This window comes from Dysidea avara, chromosome 3 (genome assembly GCF_963678975.1).
Source record: "Dysidea avara chromosome 3, odDysAvar1.4, whole genome shotgun sequence".
Taxonomy (NCBI): Eukaryota; Metazoa; Porifera; class Demospongiae; order Dictyoceratida; family Dysideidae; genus Dysidea; species Dysidea avara.
In genome coordinates, this window is record NC_089274.1 from 31,589,128 (window position 1) to 31,616,498 (window position 27,371).

Sequence of the window (27,371 nt, forward strand, 5' to 3'; positions counted from 1 at the left end):
CTCCTCAATTGGATTGAGGTCAGGTGAATATGGTGGTAAAAAGTGGAGAATGGCACCAGTTTCTTCAATAGCTTCCACTGCTTGACCTGTGTGGTGAATTGATGCATTGTTTAATATGACCACACTGTGTATGTTGTGGCCATTGAATGGCTGCAGAAATGCAACTAGGTGGCTGAGCACAAAATTATAAAATGTATCACCATTCACTGATTCATGGTGAATCTTACAGCCTAGCAGTCCCTTTGCTGATATTGCAGCAATCACAGATATGTGTTGCCCTCGGTACAACAGTTTGTGACTTTTCGCTGGCTTACTCCTTACACTGTAACCTTTTATCCGCAAAATATTTCTTGTCAGCTCCAGTTTCATCAACAAACACTAATATATTAGAATCATACATTGATACATCATATTCAAAAGCCATTCTTATATCCTCATCTCTTTACTTAGCAATTAATATCATCCTTTGGTAACTAAATCCATTTTAATGCAAAAAATTGCATATAGTAGGTTCACTCACTTCAATCCCATACTCTCTTAACTGGGTCTGCACTTCTCTAAGCTTAATGCCGGGCTGTTGAACAACAGTGGTCAGCAAAATGATTTCAGCTGTAGGAGATAACGCTCTTTGTAATCTGAGTTTAGGATAGGGCCGCTTACAAACGTCTCCAGATATCTCAAATAAATTGATGGTTCGCTTTACAGTAGCCTTATCGACACAAAGGTTTGTAGCACTTCCTGCGAGTGTACAATTCAGGGCCAATCTCTGCCATATCATTCTCCATCTAAGGTCTTCATGATAAGCACTGGATCATCTATGGTACAGCTCAAGCGCAATGTCGCACTCGCTCGCATACGCAACTTTGCTCGAGATTTTAAAATCGCTAATTAAGGGGTGCAGCAACTGTTCCACTCGCAATTCTTGTGAGTGTAACAGCTACCACGCTTTCTCGCAAGCGAAACCGTGCCACGCCCTTTAATTAGTGATTTTTAAAATCTTGAGCAAAGTTGCGTGTGCGAGCGAGTGTGACGTTGTGCTTGGGCAGTACCGTAGGTTCGCAAGAAGATGCCATCACTTGTAGCTTTATAAATAGTAAGCTTTGGTACCAATAATCATGTGCATACGTATGCACGTGCACTACGCATTCCGTATGAAATTGCAAGAAGTGTTAAATTCCCTGTATACCCCCTTCTGTGTGCCAAATTTCAAGGCCATTGGATATGGCGTTCGTGTTTTATGGCGGTTTTTGTAAGTGTGCGAAAAGACGAAGAAAAAGAAGGAAAAAAAACAAAAAAAAACAAAGAAACTAAGTCAATTTTTGAAGTCGCATATCTCGGGAACGCTTGAAGCGATTTCGCTCAAATTTGGTGTGTGGAGTACTGACGTTGGTGGGCATGTATGTCTACACCAAAAATCGTCTTGTTTCATAAAGGCAGCACAGGGCTACGGAGGTACAAAAATCGTGTTTTCTTTCTTCCTGTCAATATACTCATGGTGTTGCACGCCGGCTTCTTGGGCTGCACGACACACTACCGTGTGTCTTGATACAGTAGGGGACATTAAAAAATTTACATTTTGGTTTTTTTACGATCATAAAACAATCATAATCTTATCAGCTTTTTATTATTTTTAAAATGATTGCACCATCCTTTTAATTACCAATCATAATTTAGTTAGGATCAATAATCGTTTTTAAAAATGATTACACTCATTTTTACCATAATGTAATCATTAAAAAAACAATTGTAATCAGTTTTAGTATAAACACTGAAGGTCTGACAGCAACATGTTGCTGTCAGACCTTCAGTGCTGGTCACTGTAAAGTGCTAATAACAATAAATACTTTAGGTTTAAGGAAGAAAATCTATCCCTCCTGAAGGAGACTGAGTGTGGCCCCGACTAGACATTGGGTGACCTGCAGTTCGAATCCTGGGGTTGGAGGGATTTTTTTTCCTTACTTTGGCCCCTTTTCTGTTACACCTTTTCAGCTATAAGCCACTAAGTCTAAGTCCTTGCAATTAGGTTAGGTAATCCTAAGGCTGCAGCACATGTTGCTGTCAGACCTTCAGTGCTGGTCACTGTAAAGCGCTAATAACAATAACAAAATCATATTGGAAATGTTTTTAAAAACGATTAGTATTAGTTTTTTTACATGACTGACAATCATTTTAGATACCAATACAAAAACGATTGTTTTTAAATCGTTTTTGCTATCGTTTTTTATAAAATGATGATACAATAAAATAGTTCATTTTTCATCCTAATGTAATAATTTTTAAATCATAAAATATAATGAAATGTAAACTTTTTTATGTCCCCTACTGTATATACAGTGAAAATTTTGACTAACAGACTACCTGACTGATCTCAGGGTAGTTATGACTGCGGGCTTGATTTTTTCACTGTTCATATGACCAAGAGTAAATTATAAACATTTTCTCTTGATATCACTGTTTGATATTGTTTCAGCCCAACAGGTGCCTTTTGGCATACTGTAGTATATACAATGCATGCTTTATGGACTTACGTACCTCTGTCCTCCTTGTATCCCCATTTATCTTCACTGACAGTGTAAGGTATCAATTCATGGTAGCACTGCGAGATTATTTACCTATGTTTGTAATGGGAGCTGTCCAGTTTTCTGTTGTGATTGGATTGATTGCAGAGGTCCTTCTTCTAGTGTTCTTCATTGTGTAATGGGCTGAACATAGCTGAAGATAAAGTGTAATAGCCATGCTTCACTATTTCAGTAATTGATAGTTGGGGCGTGTGTTCAACAAAAACAATAAGCTTGGGGCCATTCTTTCTTCTAATGCAATATGCATGGGTTCACCACTCATAATAATGTTACAAAAAAATAAACAAACAAGTATAAGGAAAAATTAGGAATTTGATTAGGGATTAAAGAAATAAAAAGTAGTGAAACAAGGAAAGTTGCCTATACCTGAAGATATACTAGTGGACAATTAATCCTAGACTGAAGTAGGGATTAAATGTCCACTAGTATATGTACCTTCAGGTGTAGGTGACCTCCCTTTTTCACACTTCATTTTATTTCTTTTATCCTTAATTGATCTTTCCTTGTACCTGTTTGTAATAAAGATTTACATCACAAATTGTAGTGTATGTACATAGAGCTGTGAAACTGGATAGAATATCATAAACAGTTAATTAATGAAAGTAAATTTGCTGGTTATCCAGTAAGTTATGGGTAGTAATGTGTACCTTAAAATTTGTATTGCAGTTTGGCAGCCAATGGTAGATTGCCCTTATAGTGGCCAAAGGACATGATAGACACCAAGTGATTATACCTACAGCTAGCTGAATCCTGCTATAGTATGTTCACGTTGAGCTGAATCCTGAAAAACAGCTAAAAATTAAAAGTGGATTTTTCTCAACAGAGTTAACATTTCAGCCAACCAGAAGATTATTGGTAACAGCAAAGGTGTCAACAACAGGCATGTACAGTTTGGCTCCATTACAAGTTCGGGAAAGGGCTGTAATGGACACTGCACTTATATGACTTCTCCATAGGAAATGTATTGTGAAAATTTTGATTGGCCGTAAATATTATGTCAAACATTTGAACAAAAAGATTTTGAAATATTTTTAGCGGGTCAAGCAGTACTACAAATGAGCCAATTTCAAGATCATGTGTAATTGCATCTATGAGTTATTAAATGTTTTTGAGGATTCAGCTCAACGTGAACATACTATATGAGTGTGGTATCAATGTTAAACAAGATGATGTTATGAACCAGGCAGGCATGGCCACCCCTTCATTTTCAAGCGAAGGGGCGGCTGCGCCAAATTAGGCACCCATGAAGTTAATACTATCCTGTTCTAACTAAATAGGCAATTAATCCACACATATAATTTATATTCATGCTATTGCCATTATTGGTTATTAGATTTGTAAATACTGTAATTTAGCGTATTTTGTATATTTTGTAATTCGGAATTATGTTGCTATGCACTGCTAAGGAAGCATAACTACAAACCACTTTAAACTGCAAATTACGTACAGAAGTATCTTCTCAACTGTTTTATAGTGCATCTATCGTGTTTTCTCATGCAAAATTGTTTACAGAAAGCCTTGAGGCTGCCCTTCATATTTGTTCATGTAAGTATTGGCACGCCCCCTTCCTCTTTGTAGGAATTCATTATTTCTGGTAGCCTACGAAGCCAGATATGATGTTTTTTTGGTAGTTTTACACCCATAATCCATTCATAACATCTTCAAGAACTCACTTCAAAAGAAACCGCCTCAAAGCGAAAGCTTACCTACTGGGAAGGTTTATACTGGCTCTACGCAGCCTTCTATTCTCACATACAGGATGCTTTTAGCATAAGCCACTTTGCTCACGTGGGTGTGAAAAGACAAACAAATATACAAACATACATACAAACACACATTTTTTGAAAAAGAAAATTCAGTAAATCAGGCGTGTGCCCACAGCCGGCCTTTGGCTGGCTGTGGGAACGCGCCTGGTTTAAAAAATGAGAAGAGTACTAAAAACTTACATTTTTGTGTAAAAATGCTACAAATTAGTTAACTGTACAGTACAGCTCACAGGTAATGTCGCAAGTATACACATGCGAGTAATGCTCGTGTCTTCTCAAAAGATCATTCTTTTGCAATGTACTGTATAAGACCTGTGGAACATCACGTGGATAAGCACTAGCCACACGAGAAACTTGCCACTCATGAGAACGCTCGTCACTCACTTCATTAAGTCACATAAATATTTGTGACCGGATCTGCAAGAATCCCATATATTTGTGCAAGCCTGCAGTAGCTAGCTATAATTTTACAGCCAGTAGAATGCAATAAAAGCAGGGTTCGCAGAACGAAATGGGTGGAATGTTTACAAAAAAAATGTTTACAAAATCGAAAAAAATTCTGTAAATTTTAAAGCGCTTGTTTCACAATGAAGTAAAGTGATAATACCACAAACCTTGGTAGCATCATGATCCCCAAAGCAAGAGAAGTGCCAGAATCTTTGTTTTGTGTCAGTACTCCAAAGTAGACAGAAGATATGAGCGTTAGTCTGCCTTGCATTGGACAAGTGGTTCACTGTCACTTTATTTCTCATGTTTTCATCTTCGCCAGTTCACCCCTGGTCGTAGGAAAGGCCTGGAAGACAAAACTTACCCAGCAATGGATTTGCTCGTTCATGGAGAATCCGATGGTACAACTTGCATACTGCATTCATAAGTTATGATCATTTATTAAGCGCATGTAATTTATTGTCACTGTACAAATCAATTTTTTGCTGTTGCCACTTTGTAGCGCTATAACTTCAAAAGTTCTTGTCTTCTAGAGCTGAAACTTCGGTTGACCATTAGGTGAGTTCTGTTATATCTCGTCTTGCATGACGCTCTAGAGTGAAGTTTGCCATCATGGAGCATTACTGTAGCCTTGCTGTATCCATGCGGGTTGCTCGAGCGCACCTCATGCGCGTTGTTCGTGTACATGCGATGTTACCTGTGAGCTGTACTGTATATGCAGAAAACTGAATTTATAAAAAATGCTTGGTTGGTTACTTGATGAACTGATAAAGTTATAGACTACAAATAGAGACAAAGTGAAATTTACTGAAAGTCACTAGCATTTATGCCTTAAAGAAGAGATAAACATATGTAATTTATGTGCTTTATAAGTAACATGACAGCTATATTAAAAACACTTACACTCATTGTTTCAGCATAACTAGTGACAGCCTTTTCATATTCAAGTATCTACATACAATATACACAAGTTAAATTTGCACTTACATACTATATATTGCAAATAACACCATACATTTTGATTGCCTCATTTGGAAAAAGAGATATCAGGGATTACTGATAAATCCACAGTACAAGAAGAGATCATTGGGTGGTGATGTTAATCACTAGTTTGATGCTACTCTCAAGTAGTGCTGCCATGATATAACTAAAACAACCAAGATGTAAAGAAGGGTGGGGCACTAAAATGGCCAGGGTGAAAAAAGTTGTGAAATTAAAAGTGGTGACAAAGGAGTAGCTGTGATGGTAGTTTAATGATAAACATAATAATAAGGATAATTAAGATGAATTTTGTACTGCTGAATTATCATTATTAAAATATTTGCCATTAACCTACCATCACAGCCATTTTTCATCCTGGCCTTTTTAGGGGCTACACCTGTTTTTTAAAGCTTGGCTGTTTTGGTTTAGATATCACTTCCTGCAAGCTACAAAGCCAGAAGCCAACTTTGGGTTTTACTATAGGAATTGCTGAAGGCAGAGAATTTTCTATGTATTTGTGTGCATACTTTTAAATATGTGTATAAAAATGATTATCACATAGTTAATAGGGTGACTTATTACCTGTACGTTATAGTTAAAGCACCGCCGCACATTTGTATGAAAAATACAGCACGAGGGGGCGTGTTTGCTAATACAGCACGAGGTGAAGCCGAGTGCTGTATTTTCCTTGAGACACCCCCCGAGTGCTGTATTTTTCATAAACACAAACTTAGGCAGTGCTTTAACTGTTACATCAAAACACACGATAGTGTGTCGTGCGGCCCAAGAAGCCGGCGCGCCACACAGTGAGTATATTGACAGGAAGAAAGAAAACGTCATTTTCACACATTTGTATCTCGGTGATACCTCATCCGATTGCAACCAAATTTGCTGCTGAGTTGCCCGCCAGCTAGGGGAGTCTGCATTCCAAATTTGAAGGAAATCACTCCAGCCATTTCCGAGATACGAGTGGCCAAAGTTTCGTTTCTTTTTCTTCGTTTTTTTTCTTCTTCGTCTTTTCGCACACTTGCAAAAATTGCTATAAAACGCAAACGTGTACTCCTATCGCCTTGAAATTTGGCACACAGAAGGGGAGTACAAAGGCAAATCCTAGCATCAAATTTGGTGCAAATCCGGTGAATGATTCAGGAGTTATGACCGATTATTCGCGTAAAACAAGATCGATTTGTTGTCACGCCTACAGGGTAAACCGCTTCATGGAATGAGTCGAAAATTGCTATGTAGATGGAGTAACCATCGTAGGAGTGCCTTTTGGTGGTTTGAAAGGAATCGAGATAAAGACCACGGAGATATGACACAAAATCCAACCTGTATCACAATTACGCGATCGATTTTTAGGAATAAGAAAGTATTAGTTTTCACGCCTACTAGGCAAACTGCTTAGAGCAATGAGCTGAAAATCGGTGTATAGCTGGAATAATCTTCATTGAAAGTCCTTGCAGTAGTATAGAAGAATTGGATTACAAACCACTGAGTTATGATTTGAAAGCCAACTCCGTGTAGCAAAAGCGAGATCGAGATACTCTAATAGAACAGTCACCCTAATAGAGCATTCAGCTAATTTATTTACTCCATTATAGAATTCTATTACCATATTCTGTAGGGAGTTCAGCTGCAAACAGTTAATCTTATAGACAGTTCAGCAAGAAGCAAGTCACCCTATAGAGAGTTCAGCTACAAATATATTGCTGTAGTGATTCATAAAATTGCAAGTCACACTGAAGAGAGTTCAGCTATAAACAAGTCATGCACCCTGTAGAGAGTTCGGCTACACTCTCTAGAGAATTCAGCTACAAACAAGTCACTGTGGAGAGAGTTCAGCTACAAAGAAACTATCCTGTAAAGAGTTCATCTATACAAACAAGTTACCCTATAGAGATCACCTGCAAACAAGTAACCCTGAAGAGAGTTCAGCTACAGACAAGTCACTTTATAGTTTATACAGTGTTCAGCTACAAGTAAGTCACTCTGTAGAGAATTCATCTACAAGTAAGTCACTCTGTAGAGAATTCAGCTACCAACAAGTCACTCTGTAAAGAATTTTGCTACAAACAAGTCACCGTGTAGAGAGTTCAGCAACCAAAATACTACTCTGTAAAGAGTTCAGCTATACAAACAAGTTACTCTGTAGAGAGATCAGCTAGAAACAAGAGAGAGTTCAGCTAGAAGAAGTCACCCTGTAGAGAACTCAGCTACAAAGAAACCCTGTAGAGAGATCAACTACAAACAAATCACCCTGCAGAGCATTCAGCTATAAACAAATCACCCTGTAGAAAGTTCAGGTACAAACAAATCACCCTATATACAGTTCAGCTACAAAAAAAATCACTCTGTAGAGAGTTAAGCTACAAAGAAGTTATGCTACAGTGAGATCAGTTTGAAACAAGAGGTTTCAGCTACAAACAAATTAACCTGTAGAGAGTTCAACTATGAACAGATCATCCTGTAGATAGTTCAGCTAGATACAAGTCACCCTATAGAGAGATCAGCTAGAGGAAGTCACCTTGTAGAGAGATCAGCTAGAAAAAGTTGCCTTGTAGAAAGTTCAGTAACAAAAGAAACCATCCTGTAGAGGGTTCAGCTACAAACAAATCACCCTGTAGAGAGTTCAGCTGCAAACAAATCACCCTGTAGAGAGTTCAGCTACAAACTAATCAACCTGTAGAGAGATTAGCTCGAGGAAGTCACCTTGTAGAGGGATCAGCTAGAAACAAGTCACCTTGTAGAGAGTTCAGGTACAAAGAAACCACCATGTAGACAGTTCAGCTGCAAACATATCGCCTGTAGAGAGTTCACACAGCTAGAAACAAATCACCCTGTAGAGAGATCAGCTAGAAGAGGTCACCTTGTAGAGAGTTCAGCTACAAAGAAACCATCATGTAGAGAGTTCAGCTGCAAACAAATCACACTGTGGAGAGTTCAGCTACAAAAAGATCACCCTGTAGAGAGTTCAACTAGAAGAAGTCACCTTGTAGAGAGTTCAGCTACAAAGAAACCATCATGTAGACTCTGAGAGTTAAGCTGCAAACAAATTACTCTGTAGAGAGTTCAGCTAGAAGAAGTTACCTTGTAGAGAGTTCAGTTACAAAGAAACCATCGTGTAGAGAGTTCAGCTACAACGAAATCACCATGTAGAGAGTTTAGCTGCAAACAAATAACCTGTAGAGAGTTCAGCTAGCAACAAATCATCCTGTAGAGAGATCAGCTAAAAGAGGTCACCTTGTAGAGAGTTCAGCTACAAAGAAACCGCCATGTAGAGAGTTCAGCCTCAAACAAATCACCGTGTAGAGAGTTCAGCCTCAAACAAATCACCGTGTAGAGAATTCAACTACAAACAAATTGCCCTGTAGAGGGATCAGCTAGAAGAAGTTACCTTGTAGAGAGTTCAGCTACAAAGAAACCGCCATGTAGAGAATTCAGCCTCAAACAAATCACCATGTAGAGAATACAACTACAAACAAATCGCCCTGTAGAAGGATCAGCTAGAAGAGGTCACCTTGTAGAGAGTTCAGCTACAAAGAAACCATCATGTAGAGAGTTCAGCTACAAAGAAATCACCTTGTAGAGAGTTCAGCTAGAAGAAGTCACCTTGTAAAGAGTTCAGCTACAAAGAAACCACTATGTAGAGAGTTTAACTGCAACAAATCACCAGTAGAGAGTACAGCTAGAAACACATCACCCTGGAGAGAGATCAGCTAGAAGAGGTCATCTTATAGTGAGTTCAGCTACAAAGAAACCACCACATAAAGAGGTCAGCTGCAAATAAATCACTTGTTGAGAGTTCAGCTACAAACAAATCCCCCTGTAGAGGGATCAGCTAGAAGAAGTCATCTTGTAGAGAGTTCAGCTACAAAGAAACCATCATATAGAGTTCAGCTACAAAGAAAGCACCCTGTAGAAAGATCAGCTAGAAGAAGTCACCTTGTAGAGTGTTCAGTTACAAAGAAACCATCATGTAGAGAGTTCAGCTGCAAACAAATCACCCTGTAGAGAGTTCAGCTACAAAAAGATCACCCTGTAGAGAGTTCAGCTAGAAGAAGTCACCTTGCAGAGAGTTCAGCTACAAAGAAACCATCATGTAAAGAGTTCAGCAGCAAACAAATCACCCTGTAGAGAGTTCAGCTACAAAAAGATCACACTGTAGAGAGTTCAGCTAGAAGAAGTCACCTTGTAGAGAGTTCAGCTACAAAGAAACCATCATATAAAGAGTTCAGCTACAAAGAAAGCACCCTGTAGAAAGATCAGCTAGAAGAAGTAACCTTGTAGAGTGTTCAGTTACAAAGAAACCATCATGTAGAGAGTTCAGCTGCAAACAAATCACCCTGTAGAGAGTTCAGCTACAAAAAGATCATCCTGTAGAGAGTTCAGCTAGAAGAAGTCACCTTGTAGAGAGTTCAGCTACAAAGAAACCATCATGTAAAGAGTTCAGCTGCAAACAAATCACCCTGTAGAGAGTTCAGCTACAAAAAGATCACCCTGTAGAGAGTTCAGCTACAAAAAGATCACCCTGTAGAGAGTTCAGCTAGAAGAAGTCACCTTGTAGAGAGTTCAGCTACAAAGAAACCATCATGTAAAGAGTTCAGCTGCAAACAAATCACCCTGTAGAGAGTTCAGCTACAAAAAGATCACCCTGTAGAGAGTTCAGCTACAAAAAGATCACCCTGTAGAGAGTTCAGCTAGAAGAAGTCACCTTGTAGAGAGTTCAGCTACAAAGAAACCATCATATAGAGAGTTCAGCTACAAAGAAAGCACCCTGTAGAAAGATCAGCTAGAAGAAGTCACCTTGTAGAGTGTTCAGTTACAAAGAAACCATCATGTAGAGAGTTCAGCTGCAAACAAATCACCCTGTAGAGAGTTCAGCTACAAAAAGATCACCCTGTACAGAGTTCAGCTAGAAGAAGTCACCTTGTAGAGAGTTCAGCTACAAAGAAACCATCATATAGAGAGTTCAGCTACAAAGAAAGCACCCTGTAGAAAGATCAGCTAGAAGAAGTCACCTTGTAGAGTGTTCAGTCACAAAGAAACCATCATGTAGAGAGTTCAGCTGCAAACAAATCACCCTGTAGAGAGTTCAGCTACAAAAAATCACCCTGTAGAGAGTTCAGCTAGAAGAAGTCACCTTGTAGAGAGTTCAGCTACAAAGAAACCATCGTGTAGAGAGTTCAGCTACAAAGAAACCACTATGTAGAGAGTTTAGCTGCAAACAAATCACCTGAAGAGAGTTCATCTAGAAACAAATCACCCTGTAGAGAGATCAGCTAGAAGAGGCCACCTTATAGATAGTTCAGCCACATTTCAAGTCACCCAGTAGAGAGATCAGCTGCAAAATAATATCCTGTGGGGAATAATGGGCATGTAATAAAGATATGTATATAATTTGTATAATTACTAATAAAATCAAAAATAATTGAAGTATTAAAAATCTTCTTTAAGTTCTTTTCTTCTTCCTGTGGTAAAGAAAAACACATGGGTTAAAAAAACCCCAAAGCCAGCCATTGGCCGGCTTTGCAGTATACAAACACAAAAAGAAGTGATATCTAATCAAAAACAGCCAAGCTGTAAAAAAAGGTGCGGCCCCCAAAAAGGCCATGGTGAAAAAAGATGTGAAATCCAAGGTGGCGGCCAAGAAATGGCTGTGATGGTAGGTTAATGGTAAAAATTTTAATAACGACAATTCAGGTGAATTTTGTGCCGCTTGGTCTTGGTACCAAATTCACCTGAATTGTCGTTATTAAAATTTTTACCATTAACCTACCATCACAGCCATTTCTTGGCCGCCACCTTGGATTTCACATCTTTTTTCACCATGGCCTTTTTGGGGGCCGCACCTTTTTTTACAGCTTGGCTGTTTTTGATTAGATTGTACTTCCTGGTCATCTGGCTCGGAGCAATTTTCTCTAGTACTCAAACCGCTGTGACTTTCGGTGATAAGGATATTAGTAAGTGTTTAACTAATCTATTTCTAGTCATAAAACGAACTAATAGGATTAGTTTGGCTAGTTTTAGCGATTTACAATGTCACGCACATGATCAATCGTGCTGTCTTAGTGGAGTCGTGTTTAAAAAGCTTCGTCATCAGACAATCAGTAAGTGTTTATACAATCTATTCCTAACCGTAGAACAAACTTGTAGGATTAGTTTGGCTGGTTTAGCGATTTACAGTATGTTGTTTATGTAACATTACTTAAATAAATTCTCCGCATAACTGTACTGTATTTGCCCAATTAGCTGCATAACTATACGGTATGACTCATACAGTACAGTTATGCAGTTGATTAGTACTGTATGGACAATACAATATGCAGCATTACTTTGATCCTCCCATGAAAAGTACAATATAGAGTGTTACAGTGTATGTATAGCTGTACTATCTCCAGGGTAATTTTATTCATGGCTAAACATTGTACAGGGTGACTTTTTTGCAGCTGAACTATCTGCAGGGTAACTTGTAATGTATTACTAACTGAACTCCCTACAGGGTCTCTACAGGGTGACTTGTTTGCATATAGCAGTATTTAGTACATCAGTAAACACCAAGGGAAATGATGTAATTGCGAGTGGATTGTAAGAGAGAAATTACACTCGGGTATGCCGTTATCTATGGCTAGCTCAGTGGGGATTGGACCATCATGGTAGCTGGTTAATCAAAAAAGCCATTAATTCAGTTTGTGGACTTTGCCATATTAAAGCACATTCTGTAGACTTATACAGCCATGCTGGCACTGGCTATTCACATTTTCTGCCATTCATACATAGCTGTAATGCCTCAAATACACTTTTCACTGACTTTACAAACCTTTATTCATACTCCATGGCTTGTGTGACCTCACATCTTTTGCTCACTGAAATACCCTTGGTGTTTACTATGGGAACTCTCTGTACTAACTCACTGCTTCTACACCATTGTCTAAAACACTTAGACACTTGTAATAGGCATCTTCGAGGATATAAAAACCATTGGTGATGTCAATAATTACCTTGGCTGTGCCTCAGTAATTATTGACATCACCTCAGGTTTTTAAATCCTTGAAGACACCTATTACGAGTGTCTAACTATTACTCAGTAATGTGGGTATGGTAAATATTCGGAAAACATGTGTAAATAATAGTACTAGTTTTCACATTAAATTTATGCTGTAGGATAGCAAAGATAACAGAACACTTGGCAAAATCCAACATGTGAGTATTAATCATTTCCCACAATCAATTGTGTCCTTACTTTTATACAATCAGCTGGCCAGTTGTAGCCTGGGATACATTCAGATGAAGCCTGGACAACTTGTCAACTTGGCTACATTGTGAATGCTGCTCGGGTGACTCCTTTGATCAGCTCATACACTGTGTTACATCATTATGTCAATAATATCAATAATTAGGTTGGTGACTAAGCTAAGAAGGAGGCCAAAACATCAGAGCATTGGCATTTAATCAAGTTATGTACTGATGGTTTAGTAGTGGCCACAAAACCTGCCCTAAGTAAACAGTGAGGCTTTGCAGCTAACATGTTGTGTGCCAACCTACTATTGTACATATCAACTATACTACAGGGGAATGTACTTGTAACTTTCATTAGAGCAATTAGTTTAAATTGTACTCTGCATGTGATGTAATCACAAATGACGGGAATGTTGCTTGTAAAGATATTGATTGTAATAAGGACATCTAATCCAAAACAGCCAAGCTGTAAAAAAAGTGTGCGGCCCTCAGAAAGGCTATGGTGAAAAAAGATGTGAAATCCAAGGTGGCGGCCAAGAAATGGCTGTGATGGTAGGTTAATGGTAAAAATTTTAATAATGACAATTCAAGTGAATTTTGTGCCAACACCAAGCGGCACAAAAATTCACCTGAATTGTCGTTATTAAAATTTTTACCATTAACCTACCATCACAGCCATTTCTTGGCCGCCACCTTGGATTTCATATCTTTTTTCATCATAGCCTTTCTGAGGGCCGCACACTTTTTTTACAGCTTGGCTGTTTTGGATTAGATTTCTTTTCTTTTTGTATTTGTATACCCCAAAACCGGCCTATGGCCAGCTTTGGGGCTTTTTTAACCTATTTTTTTTTCTTTACCACAGGAAGAAGAAAAGATGAAGTAGATGTACTTTAAATATTTTATCAGTAAATGTACAAATTATATATATAATACATTATATTGATTACAGAAATCTCCATGGTGGTTTCTTTGTAACTGAACACTCTACAAGGTGACTTCTTCTAGATGCTCTCTCTACAGGGTGAATTGTTTGTAGCTGAACGATCTACAAGGTAACTTCTTCTAGCTGATCTCTCTACAGGGTGATGTGTTTGTAGCTGAATTCTGTACAGGTGATTTGTTTGCAGCTGAGCTCTTTACAGAATGGTTTCTTTGTAGCTGAACTCTCTAAAAGGTAACTTCTTCTAACTGATCTTTCTACAGGGCAATTTGTTTCTGGCAGAATTTTCTACAGGGTGATTTCTTTGCAGCTGAACTCTCTACATGGTGGTATCTTTGTAGCTGAACTCTCTACAAGGTAATTTCTTCTAGCTGATCTCTCTACAGGGAGATTTGTTTGTAGCTGAACTATCTACAAGGTAACTTCTTCTAGCTGATCTCTCTACAGGGTGATTTGTTCGTAGCTGAATTCTGTACAGGTGATTTGTTTGCAGCTGAGCTCTTTACAAAATGGTTTCTTTGTAGCTGAACTCTCTACAAGTTAACTTCTTCTAGCTGATCTCTCTACAGGGTGATTTGTTTGCAGCTGAACTATCTACAAGATAAATTCTTCTAGCTGATCTCTCTACAGGGTGATTTGTTTATAGCTGAATTCTGTATAGGTAATTTGTTTGCAGCTGAGCTATTTACAGAATGGTTTCTTTGTAGCTGAACTCTCTACAAGGTAACTGCTTCTAGCTGATGTCTCTACAAGGTCACTAGTTTGTAGCTGAGCTCTCTACATGGTGGTTTCTTTGTAACTGAACTCTCTACAAGGTGACTTCTTCTAGCTGATCTTTCTACAGGGTGATTTGTTTGAAGCTGAACTCTCTACAAGGAAACTTCTTCTAGCTGATCTCTCTACAGGGAGATTTGCTTGTAGCTGAACTCTCTACAGGTGATTTGTTTGCAGCTGAACTCTCTACATGATGGTTTCTTTGTAGCTGAACTCTCTGCAAGGTAACTTCCTCTATTGATCTCTCTACAGGGCGATTTGTTTATAGCTGAACTCTCTACATGGTGGTTTCTTGGTAGCTGAACTCTACAAGGTGATTTCTTCTAGCTGAACTATCTCTTTCCATAGTTGCATGAACTCCCTACAAGGTGACTTCTTCTAGCTGATCTTTCTACAGGGTGATTTGTTTGAAGCTGAACTCTCTACAAGGTAACTTCTTCTAGCTGATCTCTCTACAGGATGACTTGTGTGTAGATAATCTCTATGCAGGTTTCTTGTTTCTAGCTGATACCTTGAATTCTCTTCAGGGTGACTGCTCTATTAGGATGACTGCTCTATTAGAGTATCCCGATCTCGCACTTGTTGCACCAAGTTGGATTTCGTGTTATAACTCCGTGGCTTTAAGTCTGATACTTCTACACCATTGATGAGCCTTTCTAAGATGATTACTCCATCTGTACAACGATTTTCAAAGCATTACCCCAAACGGTTTATCTGGTAGGCGTGGCAAGCAGTCGTTTTTTTATTAGCTAATCTCGATTGCGTAATTGTTACACACTGTTGGTTTTTTCGTTGTATCTTCCTGGTTTTTAGCTCAATTTCTTTCAAACCACAAAAGATTTGAGGTTCAATAGTTAACCTATTCACCCACTGATTTTCAGCTCTTTCCCATACGCGGTTTACCCTGTAGGCGTGACAACATATTGGTGTTATTTTTCGTGAATAATCGCTCATAACTCTTTGCCTGTTTATCGTATTCCAGCCAAAGTTGGTACCGAGATGCGCCTTTATACCCCCATTCTGTGTGCCAAATTTCAAGGAAATCGGATATGGCGTTCGCGTTTTATAGCAGTTTTTGTAAGTATGCGACAAGAGGAAGAAAAATAAGAAGGAAAAAAAAATGAAGAAACTAAGTCAATTTTTGAAGTCGCATATCTCGGGAACGCGTGAAGCGATTTCGCTCAAATTTGGAATGTGGAGTGCTGAAGTTGGAGGGCATGTCCACAGCAAAAATCGTCTTGTTTTATCAAGGAAGCACAGAGCTACGGAGGTGCGAAAATTGCGTTTTCTTTCTTCCTGTCAATATACTCAAGGGTGTTATGCGCCGGCTTCTTGGGCCGCACGACACACTACCGTGTGTCTTGATCTGGATACAAGTCCAGAACAATGTGTTTTATGAGCAAAACATGATGGAAACAAAAACAAGAACTGCAAGACAGATCAATGGAATTCTAGTTTCTGATGTGACATAAATAGATATTTGTAATTGGTGTACTGGTATGAAACAAACATTTCTAAACTACTTGTGCAGTAGTGAACATGATGACACTCTACTGGTTTTTTAGAGTTTCGGCATGACTGCTCTTTTTGCATATCTCAATCTACCTATGTGCAGTCTTTAAGCATGTGAGACAGTAAACTCAATGGGCTTAGATTAGCGATTTCCAACCTACCAATTTTTCACACATATTTTTGCTACTTAAATTATACACCTTCAATAAACGTTTCACAAGCTGCCGTTCCAGCAAATGGTAGCCAATGCTTCGTACTTTGTAATGCACTTTACTGGATTAAAATCCATGCGGTATTTATTGAAATACAGCAAATCAAAGTTTGAGAAATAAAAATCCCCATAGGGAGCCCATACAAATAATTGCGTACGTAATTCTAATTGGAAGAACATGGCACCTGTGATAGCCCAAGTTTCCGAGTGTTTCCGCGTGAATCTGCTGCTGATGAGGACGAAGAAAGTGGTTCTGGGCAAACTGTATATGCTGATTTCGATTTTGCCATCTGTTTTTTGATTGGAGGACGACTAATGTTGGATTACGATGGAAATATGGCCCTTTTAAAGGTAAATCATCATCTAGCACTGCTCAGAATTCAGCATTACAATCACCCTGGGCTTCAAGGCATCCCCCTGCATTGATGCTAGTATAGGTTGAAGGTGATCAGTTTGTTGTCTTGCGCGGAATTGCAAAATAAGGTTCAAGGTTGAGCATAATCTTTTCAAAAGTGGAGACTGGCATGTGATACCAACCTTACATGGCTTCACACTTACCTGTTGTTATATTCTGGTGTATTTACTGCTGTTTTGATCCATTTTATAGCAGCTTCAGTGATTGTAGTTTTGATCAGAAACTATTTATAATTTCTCTTTGTAGTATAGTGATGTCATTGTGTTATATAATAATTATCATCCTTAGTGCTTACAATGTGACAAATAAAGCTGAGCAGTGTCCAAACAGATCTATTTTAAAAATAATGTTGCTTTTATATTGTGTTATGAGCCTTATCCGAAATTACGTCACAAACATAAAATGGCTGCTGTAGTGTGGGGACATTCGTAAAATTTGTATGGGCGACTATGGGAAGAAAATTTTTGAACGGCGATATCTCAGCCAAGACGGAAGATATCGAGCTCTAACCAGCAGGTATGGTTATAAATTTGCTGAAAGAATAGGAATCTAGCGTTGTTTTGAAAATCAACCGAAAATCGCTTTTACGCACTTATTGTAATGTCTTATAGCCATACCTACTAGTTAGAGTTCAATATCTTCCTTCATGGCTGAGATATTGCCGTTCAAAAATTTTCTTCCCGTAGTCGCCCATACAAATTTTACGAATGTCCCCACACTACAGTGGCCATTTTTATGTCTGTGACGTAATTTCGGATAAAGCTCATTTGATTGTCATGTTTCCGAAGTATGTGTTAATTGTGACTTGTGATGCCAGTACTTGCCATGTTATAAAATATTACTAATTTTTCTAGTTAGTTATCCCTGAAAATGCATTAGGTACCGGTGTATACTTAGTATTACACAATACACACAGTTTTATCTGTGAACCACTTGCTTTATTCATGTAATATTCTGAATGGTCAGTCTACAAAGAAGTGGTCACTTTTGAGAGGTTTTACTTAGTTCATATGCTGTTCTTCATAAAATAGATATGTGGTGAAAATTTCATGTCGTTATTAGTTTCCTATCTAGATTTATGACTCTTTGAATATTGTGTTTGGTGCTATGCAATATACATAAAAAGCATTGAAAATGCTGTACACAAAAATCATCACACCGTCAACTTCTTTTCCTTATATCTTTTGATAGGAACCACTGATTGAGGTGGGGTTTGCACTAAAATGACCCTGAAACAACGCACAATATTTATCATACCAATGAATGTATGGAATGTTAATTATTTAATTTATTTGGAAATCTCTACTTAGATTACACACAATGTAGTTAATTATGCTTACTCACATCCAACAGTGCAGTAACCCATGTGACCCATGTAATATAGCCTGTTCTTTCATGGTCAAGAGCATGAATTAACTCTAAATTTTCTTCATCAGTATTCTGGAAAGAAAAACATTCTGGTACAAATTTGCTGCATTAATGCAGTGCAATATATACCTTTGGCTTTAGGGCACTGAATAGTATTAATAATTTAGGATGGCTCACTGATATCTTTTCTGCAGAAAGTAACATTACCATAAATTAAAGTTATGAAAATACTGTATGTATGTATGTATGTATGTACGTATGCATGCATGTATGTATGTATGTATGTATGTATGTATGTATGTATGTATGTATGTATGTATGTACGTATGTATGTGTGTATGTATGTGTGTATGTATGTATGTATGTATGTACGTATGTACGTACGTACGTATGTATGTATGTATGTATGTATGTATGTATGTATGTATGTATGTATGTATGTATGTATGTATGTATGTATGTCTGTGTGTGTGTGTGTGTGTCTGTATGTGTATGCATGCATGTGTGCATCTCATTCTCCACTACCACATAGGTAGGTGTTGATTGGTGGTAGTAAGTCATGGCTTCAATAGATTAATTTCGTTAGTGTGATCATGACTGAATAGTCCAGTTGCATGTAAGGGAAAGTATTTTAATTGATCTTTTAATTGTGTTTGCGCAACCACTGGATTCTGTGGTTAGGCATAAAAATGTACAGAAACCATTAGGAAACAGACGACCATGGACACAAAATCTATTGTCACCGTGAAACTAAAGGAGGTATCCGAGTTTTTTAAGCAGCACTAGAAACTACATTGATTCTACGCCCGGTGATGTTTGTCTGCTGTATATACGCTAAGCCAATAGTGAGTTATGAGTCAGTAAAGCATGGAATTAATGACAAAAATGTTTTTCGGAGACAAAATACACAGGCAGCTGCTTGTTTTCGTTGTCTACCAGAGGTGCAGTACAAGGACAAGTGTTACAATCACCTGGACGATGTATCAAGGCTTGCTGAATGTGCTATTAACTTAGTTGGCTGTTATGTCGAATCAGCGTTTTCCTGCAAAGCGATTCACTACAAAACTTATTGTTAAGATTTGTTGGCGTTCTTGAACGATTTTCTAACTCTGAACTTATGAATATCAGCTGTAAAAAGCTTTGTCTGGTAACTTTTCTAACTTCACGGCCCTATAACTCAGGCGTCTTTCATCCTATTTGCAGCGGAAAACCACCAAACGACAGAGAAATCAATGTAGATTCTTTCCATGTACAGAAAATTAGAACATACCGTATACTTTGTAAGTAACGGAAGTTTTACTGTAGGTTATCATAATTTTCCCAATGGCTTCAATACATTTTTATGGGCATCCACAGCATCCAGTGGTTGCACAATGAGCAATTAATGCTAATTACATTCCTAAGATCTTACATACAACTGGACTATTGATTGCAGAAGCATTTCTTGTACTGCTCTTCATTTGCAATGCTATAATGGACAAAACATAGCGGAAACTGAAGCAGAAAGGCCCTTAACTTTTCAGTAATTGATTGCTGGAGCACACATTCAATTGTAACTTTTGTAGTGATTGAATTAATTGTAGGGGTGCTGCTCATGCTGTTCTTCGTTTTTAACTCGGTATAATGGATTGAACATAGCTAAAAATGAAACAGAATGGACACTCGCATTTTAATAATTAATAGTCAGGAGGTGAACTCATCACTTTATAATGTATCACATTTTAGGCTATTAACCTGTAATATACTTGAGAGAGCATAGCAAATCAATGATGGAAAATGAGATTTGCAATGCTTGAGGTCTTTTCTGCTAGCAGGTTTTTAACCATTTAAGAACCTGCTAGCAGGTCTTTTAGTAGATTTTAAAGACCTTATAAAGATCAAAGAATTCTATGCATACCATTTTCTAAGAAATTTTATTTAGGGATCATAGAAATAAAAAAGTTATGGTTGTCATCTGCACCTGTAGCTACACTAGTGGACATTTCATCCCTATGGGTATACTATTATTGACAGGCCGTATATGACTAAAGGAGGAATTAAACGACCACTAGTGTAACTGCAGGTGTAAGTAGCGGGATGAACATAACTGGAAACTAAGCATAATGACCTTTTTGTGTAAATAGCATCAAAACTAGGGCTGAGCAATACTGGCATTTTAGTATCATGATCGATAATTCACAATAGTGAATACTCCATCATACAGTAGTTCAATCACATATCAAGACACACGGTAGTGTGTCGTGCGGCCCAAGAAGCCGGCGCGCCACACCCGTGAGTATATTGACAGGAAGAACGAAAACGTCGTTTTCACACATTTGTATCTCGGTGATCACTTATCTGATTGGAACCAAATTTGCTACACAGTTGCCCGCCAGCCAACGGAGTCTACATTCCAAATTTGAAGGAAATCGCTCCAGCCATTTCCGAGATACGAGCTGCCAAAGTTTCGTTTTTTTTTCTTCGTTTTTTTTTCTTCTTCTTCGTCTTTTTGCACACTTGCAAAAATTGCTATAACAAGCAAACGCGTACTCCGATCGCCTTGAAATTTGGCACACAGAAGGGGAGTCCAACGGCGAATCCTAGCATCAAATTTGGTACAAATCCGATGAATGGTTCAGGAGTTATGACCGATTATTCGCGTAAAACAAGATCGATTTGTTGTCACGCCTACAGGGTAAACCGCTTCATGGAATGAGTTCAAAATTGCTATGTAGATGGAGTAACCATCGTAGGAGTGCCTTTTGGTGGTTTGAAAGGAATCGAGATAAAGACCACGGAGATATGACACAAAATCCAACCTGTGTCACAATTACGCAATCGATTTTTATGAATTAAAAAGTATTAGTTTTCACGCCTACTAGGCAAACCGCTTAGAGCAATGAGCTGAAAATCGGTGTATAGCTGGAATAATCTTCATAGAAAGTCCTTGCAGTAGTACAGAAGAATCGGATTACAAACCACTGAGTTATGATTCGAAAGCCAACTCCGTGTAGCAAATGCGAGATCGAGATATTCTAATAGAACAGTCACCCTAATAGAGCATTCGGCTAATTTATTTACTCCATTATAGAATTTTATTACATCACAAGTTATTCTGTAGGGAGTTCAGCTGCAAACAGTTAATCTTATAGACAGTTCAGCAAGAAGACAGTCACCAAGTGGAGAGTTAAGCAAATATATCACTATAGAGATTCAGAACACTACAAGTCACACTGAAGAAAGTTCAGCTATAAACAAGTCATGCACTGTGTAGAGAATTCAGCTACAATTAAGTCACTCTCTAGAGAATTCAGTTACACAGAATTCAGCTACACACAAGTCACTGTGGAGAGAGTTCAGCTACAAACAAATTACCCTTTAGAGTGATCAGCTACAAACAAAACACTTTGCAGGGTGTTCAGCTGCAACAAATCAACCTTTAGAGCGATCAGCAATGAACAAATCAACACAAATCTACCTGTAGAGAGATAAGCTAGAAACAAATCACCCTGTAGAGAGTTCAGCTACAAAAAATCACCCTGTAGAGACATCAACTAGAAACTAGACACAATGTAAGGAGTTCAGCTACAAGCAATCACCCTGTAGAGAGTTCAGCTAAAACAAATCAACCTGCAGAGAGATCAGCTACAAACAAATCACCCTATAGAGAGTTCAGCTACAAACAGATTACCTGTAGAGAGATCGGCTACAAACAAATCAACCTGCAGAGAGATCAGCTACACACAAATCAACTTGTAGAGAGATCAGCTACAAACAAATCACCCTGTAGGGAGATCAGCTAGAAACTACACACAATGTAAGGAGTTCAGCTACAAACAAATCACCCTGTAGAGAGTTCAGCTAAAACAAATCAACCTGCAGAGAGATCAGTTACACACAATTCAACTTGTAGAGAGATCAGCTACAAACAAATCACCCTGTAGAGAGATCAGCTAGAAACTAGACACAATGTAAGGAGTTCAGCTACAAGCAAATCACCGTGTAGAGAGTTCAGCTACAAACAAACCAACCTGTAGAGCGATCAGCTAGAAACAAATTACCCTGAAGAGAGGTCAGCTACAAAAAAACACCTTGTACAGAAATCAACTACAAACAAAACACTTTGCAGAGAGTTCAGCTACAAACAAATCAACCTTTAGAGATATCAGCTAGAAACAAATCACCCTGAAGAGAGGTCAGCTACAAAAAATCACCTTGTAGAGAAATCAACTACAAACAAAACACTTTGCAGAGAGTTCAGCTACAAACAAATCAACTTTTAGAGCGATCAGCAACAAACAAATCTCCCTGTAGAGAGATCAGCTAGAAACAAATCACCCTGAAGAGAGGTCAGCTACAAACAAAACACTATGCAGAGAATTCAGCTACAAACAAATCAGCTTGTAGAGAGATCAGTTACACACAAATCAACCTGTAGAGAGATAAGCTAGAAACAAATCACCCTGTAGAGAGTTCAGCTACAAGCAAAACACCCTGTAGAGAGTTCAGCAACAAAGAAACCACCATGTAGAGAGTTCAGCTGCAAAGAAATCACCTTATAGAGTTCAGCTACAAACAAATCACCCTGTAGAGAGATCAGCTAGAAACTAGACACAATGTAAGGAGTTCAGCTACAAGCAAATCACCCTTTAGTGAGTTTAGCTACAAACAAATCAACCTGCAGTGAGATCACCTACAAAAAAGCACCTTGTAGAGAGTTCAGCTACAAACAAATTACCCTGTAGAGAGATCGGCTACAAACAAATCAACCTGTAGAAAGATCAGCTACACACAAATCAACTTGTAGAGAGATCAGCTACAAACAAATCACCCTGTAGAGAGATCAGCTAGAAACTACACACAATGTAAGGAGTTCAGCTACAAGTAAATCACCCTGTAGAGAGTTCAGCTAAAACAAATCAACCTGCAGAGAGATCAGCTACAAATAAATCACTTTATAGACAGTTCAGCTACAAACAAATTACCTTGTAGAGAGACCGGCTGCAAATTAATCAACCTGCAGAGAGATCAGCTACACACAAATCAACTTGTAGAGAGATCAGCTACAAACAAATCACCGTGTAGAGAGATCAGCTAGAAACTAGATACAATGCAACTACAAGCAAAATCACCCTTTAGTGAGTTCAGCTACAAACAAATCAACCTGCAGTGAGATCACCCACAAAAACACACTTGTACAGAGTTCAGTTACAAACAAATTACCCTGTAGAGAGATCAGGTAGAAGAATTCACCTTGTAGAGAGTTCAGCAACAAAGAAACCACCATGTAGAGAGTTCAGCTGCAAACAAATCACCCAGTAGAAAGATCAGCTAGAAGAAGTTACCTTGTAGAGAGTTCAGTTACAAAGAAACCATCATATAGAGAGTTCAGCTACAAAGAAATTACCCCGTACAGAGTTCAGCTATAAGAAGTCACCTTGTAAAGAGTTCAGCTACAAAGAAACCATCATGTACAGAGTTCAGCTACAAAGAAACCACCTCTACAGAATTCAACTACAAACAAATCACCCTGTATAGAGATCAGCTAGAAGAAGTTACCTTGTAGGTAGTTCAGCTGCAACAATTCACCCTGTAGAAAGATCAGCTAGAAGAAGTCATCTTGTAGAGTGTTCAGTTACAAAGAAACCATCATGTAGAGAGTTCAGCTGCAAACAAATCACTCTGTAGAAAGTTCAGCTACAAAGAAACCGCCATGTAGAGAGTTCAGCCTCATACAAACCACCTTGTAGAGGATTCAACTACAACAAATCACTCTGTAGAGAAGAAGTTACCTTGTAGAGAGTTCAGCTACAAAGAAACCATCATGTAGGGAGTTCAGCTACAAAGAAACCACCGTGTAGAGAGTTTAGCTGCAAACAAATTACCTGTAGAGAGTTCAGCTAGAAACAAATCACCCCGTAGAGAGATCAGCTGGACGAAGTCACCTTGTAGAGAGTTCAGCTACAAAGAAACCATCGTGTAGACAGTTCAGCTGCAAACAAATCACCCTGCAGAGAGTTTAGCTACAAAAAAATCACCCTGTAGAGAGTTCAGCTAGACAAAGTCACCTTATAGAGAGTTCAGCTATAAAGAAACCATCATGTAGAGAGTTCGGCTACAAAGACACCACCATGTAGAGAGTTTAGCTGCAAACAAATCACCTGTAGAGAGTTCAGCTAGAAACAAAATACCCTGTAGAGAGACTAGCTAGAAGAGGTTACCTTGTAGAGAGTTCAGCTACAAAGAAACCATCCTGTATATAGTTCAGCTACATTTCAAGTCACCCAGTAGAGAGATCAGCTGCAAAAAAATATCCTGTGGGGCATAATGGGCATGTAATAAATATATGTATATAATTTGTATAATTACTAATATAATCAAAAATAATTGAAGTACTAAAATTCTTCTTTAAGTTCTTTTCTCCTTCCTGTAGTAAAGAAAAAAACACATGGGTTAAAGAAGCCCCAAAGCCAGCCATAGGCCGGCTTTGCAGTATACAAATACAAAAAGAAGTGATATCTAATCAAAAACAGCCAAGCTGTAAAAAAAGGTGCGGCCCCCAAAAAGGCCATGGTGAAAAAAGATGTGAAATCCAAGGTGGCGGCCAAGAAATGGCTGTGATGGTAGGTTAATGGTTACATTTTAATAACAACAATTCAGGTGAATTTGGTGCCAAGATCAAGCGGCACAAAATTCTCCTGAATTGTCGTTATTAAAATGTAACCATTAACCTACCATCACAGCCATTTCTTGGCCGCCACCTTGGATTTCACATCTTTTTTCACCATGGCCTTTTTGGGGGCCGCACCTTTTTTTACAGCTTGGCTGTTTTTGATTAGATATATTTTATTGTTCAGTATTCCTACAGGAAGTCTTTTTATAGGTGCTACAGTAACAGTTATTGTAACATACGTGTATGCTTTGAGGTTATTTAATGATGTTCACACCTCTCTGCAGGTGCATGTAGTTTATGGGTGGGCTTAAACTGTTACAAGGATTTCTAGACAAGTATTGACCTAACTTGCGTAACAAAATTAATGGCTTTTGTACAGACATAATAATACTATCACAATAGTTATCAAAATATTGCAATATTGATAATTTCAAAATATCACAATTTATTGCTAAAATAATAATATCGCTTAGTCCTAATTAAAACAGCTGTGGGATGGCATCAAAACGGCAGGCATTGAAATAGCAGTGGAATGGAATCAAAACAGCATGTAAATAGACAATGACAGCTGACTGAAATAAAAGTATAGTGCTATACATCAAAGTATACAGTACAATACCAACCTTCTCCAAGAACATCTAGTAACTTCCAAGCTTTAATTAACTCAGCTCTTTGTCCGCTCCGTTCCTTTTTGACATGCTTTTTATTTCTTTCCCTGTATAATGTGCAGCATCAGGTAATTAATACATTAACAATCACAAGAACGGTGCGTTTTAAGAATAAAATAGCATGCAAAACATTCTATCAATAACATTCTCAAATAGCATAACATTTTATCAAATATTTCCTTAATCTTTTTTTTAGATATTTGCAAATGTTTATTTCTCTTATAACAATATTTTGAATATGCTTGTAGCATGCTCATATCTCACTAATTCATTGTTCACACATCATACGCATTTACAAAGAGCATTATATGCAACCAAGTCTGGGAAAACCGGTCTTATCGCCTATTTAAAAGTATTGAGAAATGCCGGTTTTAAGTATTTAGTGTGTTGCAGCTCGCCAATGGTCAAAGCTGTGTGTACCAAATTTTCACACGTTTTATACCAATTCCTTACGTTCCAGAGCATCTACTGTGCAAGTAGCCAACAACTAAGTTTTCCGCCATTTTAGAACCGTGGTTGACTGTATCAGGCAAGCTCCAAAAGGGGAGGGAGGCGGGGGCCCGGAAGGAGGACAAGCGGCTGTTCAAAAATCTGAAAGGGAAGGCGTAGGGATGAAATTAGGCCAAGTTATTGGCTATTCAGGTCTCAAAACTAGCTAAAATGAAAGGAAATTCACAGCAGAGGTATTTATTTAACATCACGGAGCTGTATAGCTACATAAAGCCATCCCCAGGCTGACCAGAGCTCCATTAAGGCCCCACACCGCATCGCCACTAGGCTTGGGAAAAGCAGCCAGCAAAACCAGACCACTCAAGTCTAGCTGATTTTGATTGCAAAATTAGATAGTTTAGTCATGTAGCTTTGTGTTCTGGGTGAAAAATTGAATCTGCTGACATGGGTGATAACACTGGTTTTCCCAGACTGGGTCACATATATCCATTAATCCATGTGTGTTCATTCCTTACACTATCTGTAACACTAATTTTTAACTTACATAACAACATTTTGCTTTTCAAAATTTGATTAGCACAAAGTATAATACATTATACATACATTTCAAACACACTTACATACCAATAAATATTTGCAATGACTGCCAGCAAAAGGGCAGTTAAAATAAATACACCAAGAAACAAAAAGGATCCTAGAGAAAGATAAGAGGCATGTTACTTTGATCAGTAAATCTGACAACTGAATATTATATGCATAACAATGAAAGTAATGTGAGTATAAAGACTTTTATCTGTATCCAACTAACTACAAAGGGCACAGATTATACATCATTTAATCCAGAACAGCCAGATATTCTATTCATCCTAACTATCAGTTATTCCCAACATTGTAATTTCAGTGGATGTACAACTTACATTGCAATTAAAGTATACCTTATATTGGTAGGCCTTCTTTGGAAGGATTTGATTGTATATACATAATGAAATTGCCACATAGAACAGTTTACATGACAGCAGGTCTATATCAAGTAGTTATAGAACAAGACGTGAGCTGACCTGGGAAATACAGAACACAGAGTGTGTGATGAGACACTAAAAGCAAAACTACCACAAAACACAGCACTCTGTTTTGCTTTATGCTATATTTGTGTCTCATCCACTCTTTTGCATACCTAAGAAAGTATAGCTAGTGCATTACTACAATTAAAAACTATAGCTAATGTGTTTCTACAATTAGCATGCTGATTGGTGTCGCAACATCCTGGGCAGTGGGTACTTGGCAGATCCGAACAGTGCACACTCCCTGGGTGCAATCACCACTTACCATGGATTTTGTATATGTGCATACATACAAAATACACATTACTATA

The 27,371-nt window shown here is 38.2% G+C and overlaps 1 protein-coding gene across 1 annotated transcript in view; it reads right to left on the minus strand.

The window, feature by feature from the left end:
- The window catches only part of LOC136250696 (uncharacterized), a 178,047-nt gene that overhangs the window by 97,400 nt on the left and 53,276 nt on the right, over nt 1-27,371 (minus strand). Inside the window, exons 13-17 of the mRNA XM_066042925.1 lie at nt 26,624-26,693; nt 25,505-25,596; nt 18,359-18,417; nt 18,206-18,301; nt 5,696-5,743 (exon numbers count right to left, since the gene is read on the minus strand). Coding sequence (XP_065898997.1) covers nt 5,696-5,743; nt 18,206-18,301; nt 18,359-18,417; nt 25,505-25,596; nt 26,624-26,693 — 365 coding nt within the window. The remainder of the gene's footprint in view (nt 1-5,695; nt 5,744-18,205; nt 18,302-18,358; nt 18,418-25,504; nt 25,597-26,623; nt 26,694-27,371) is intronic.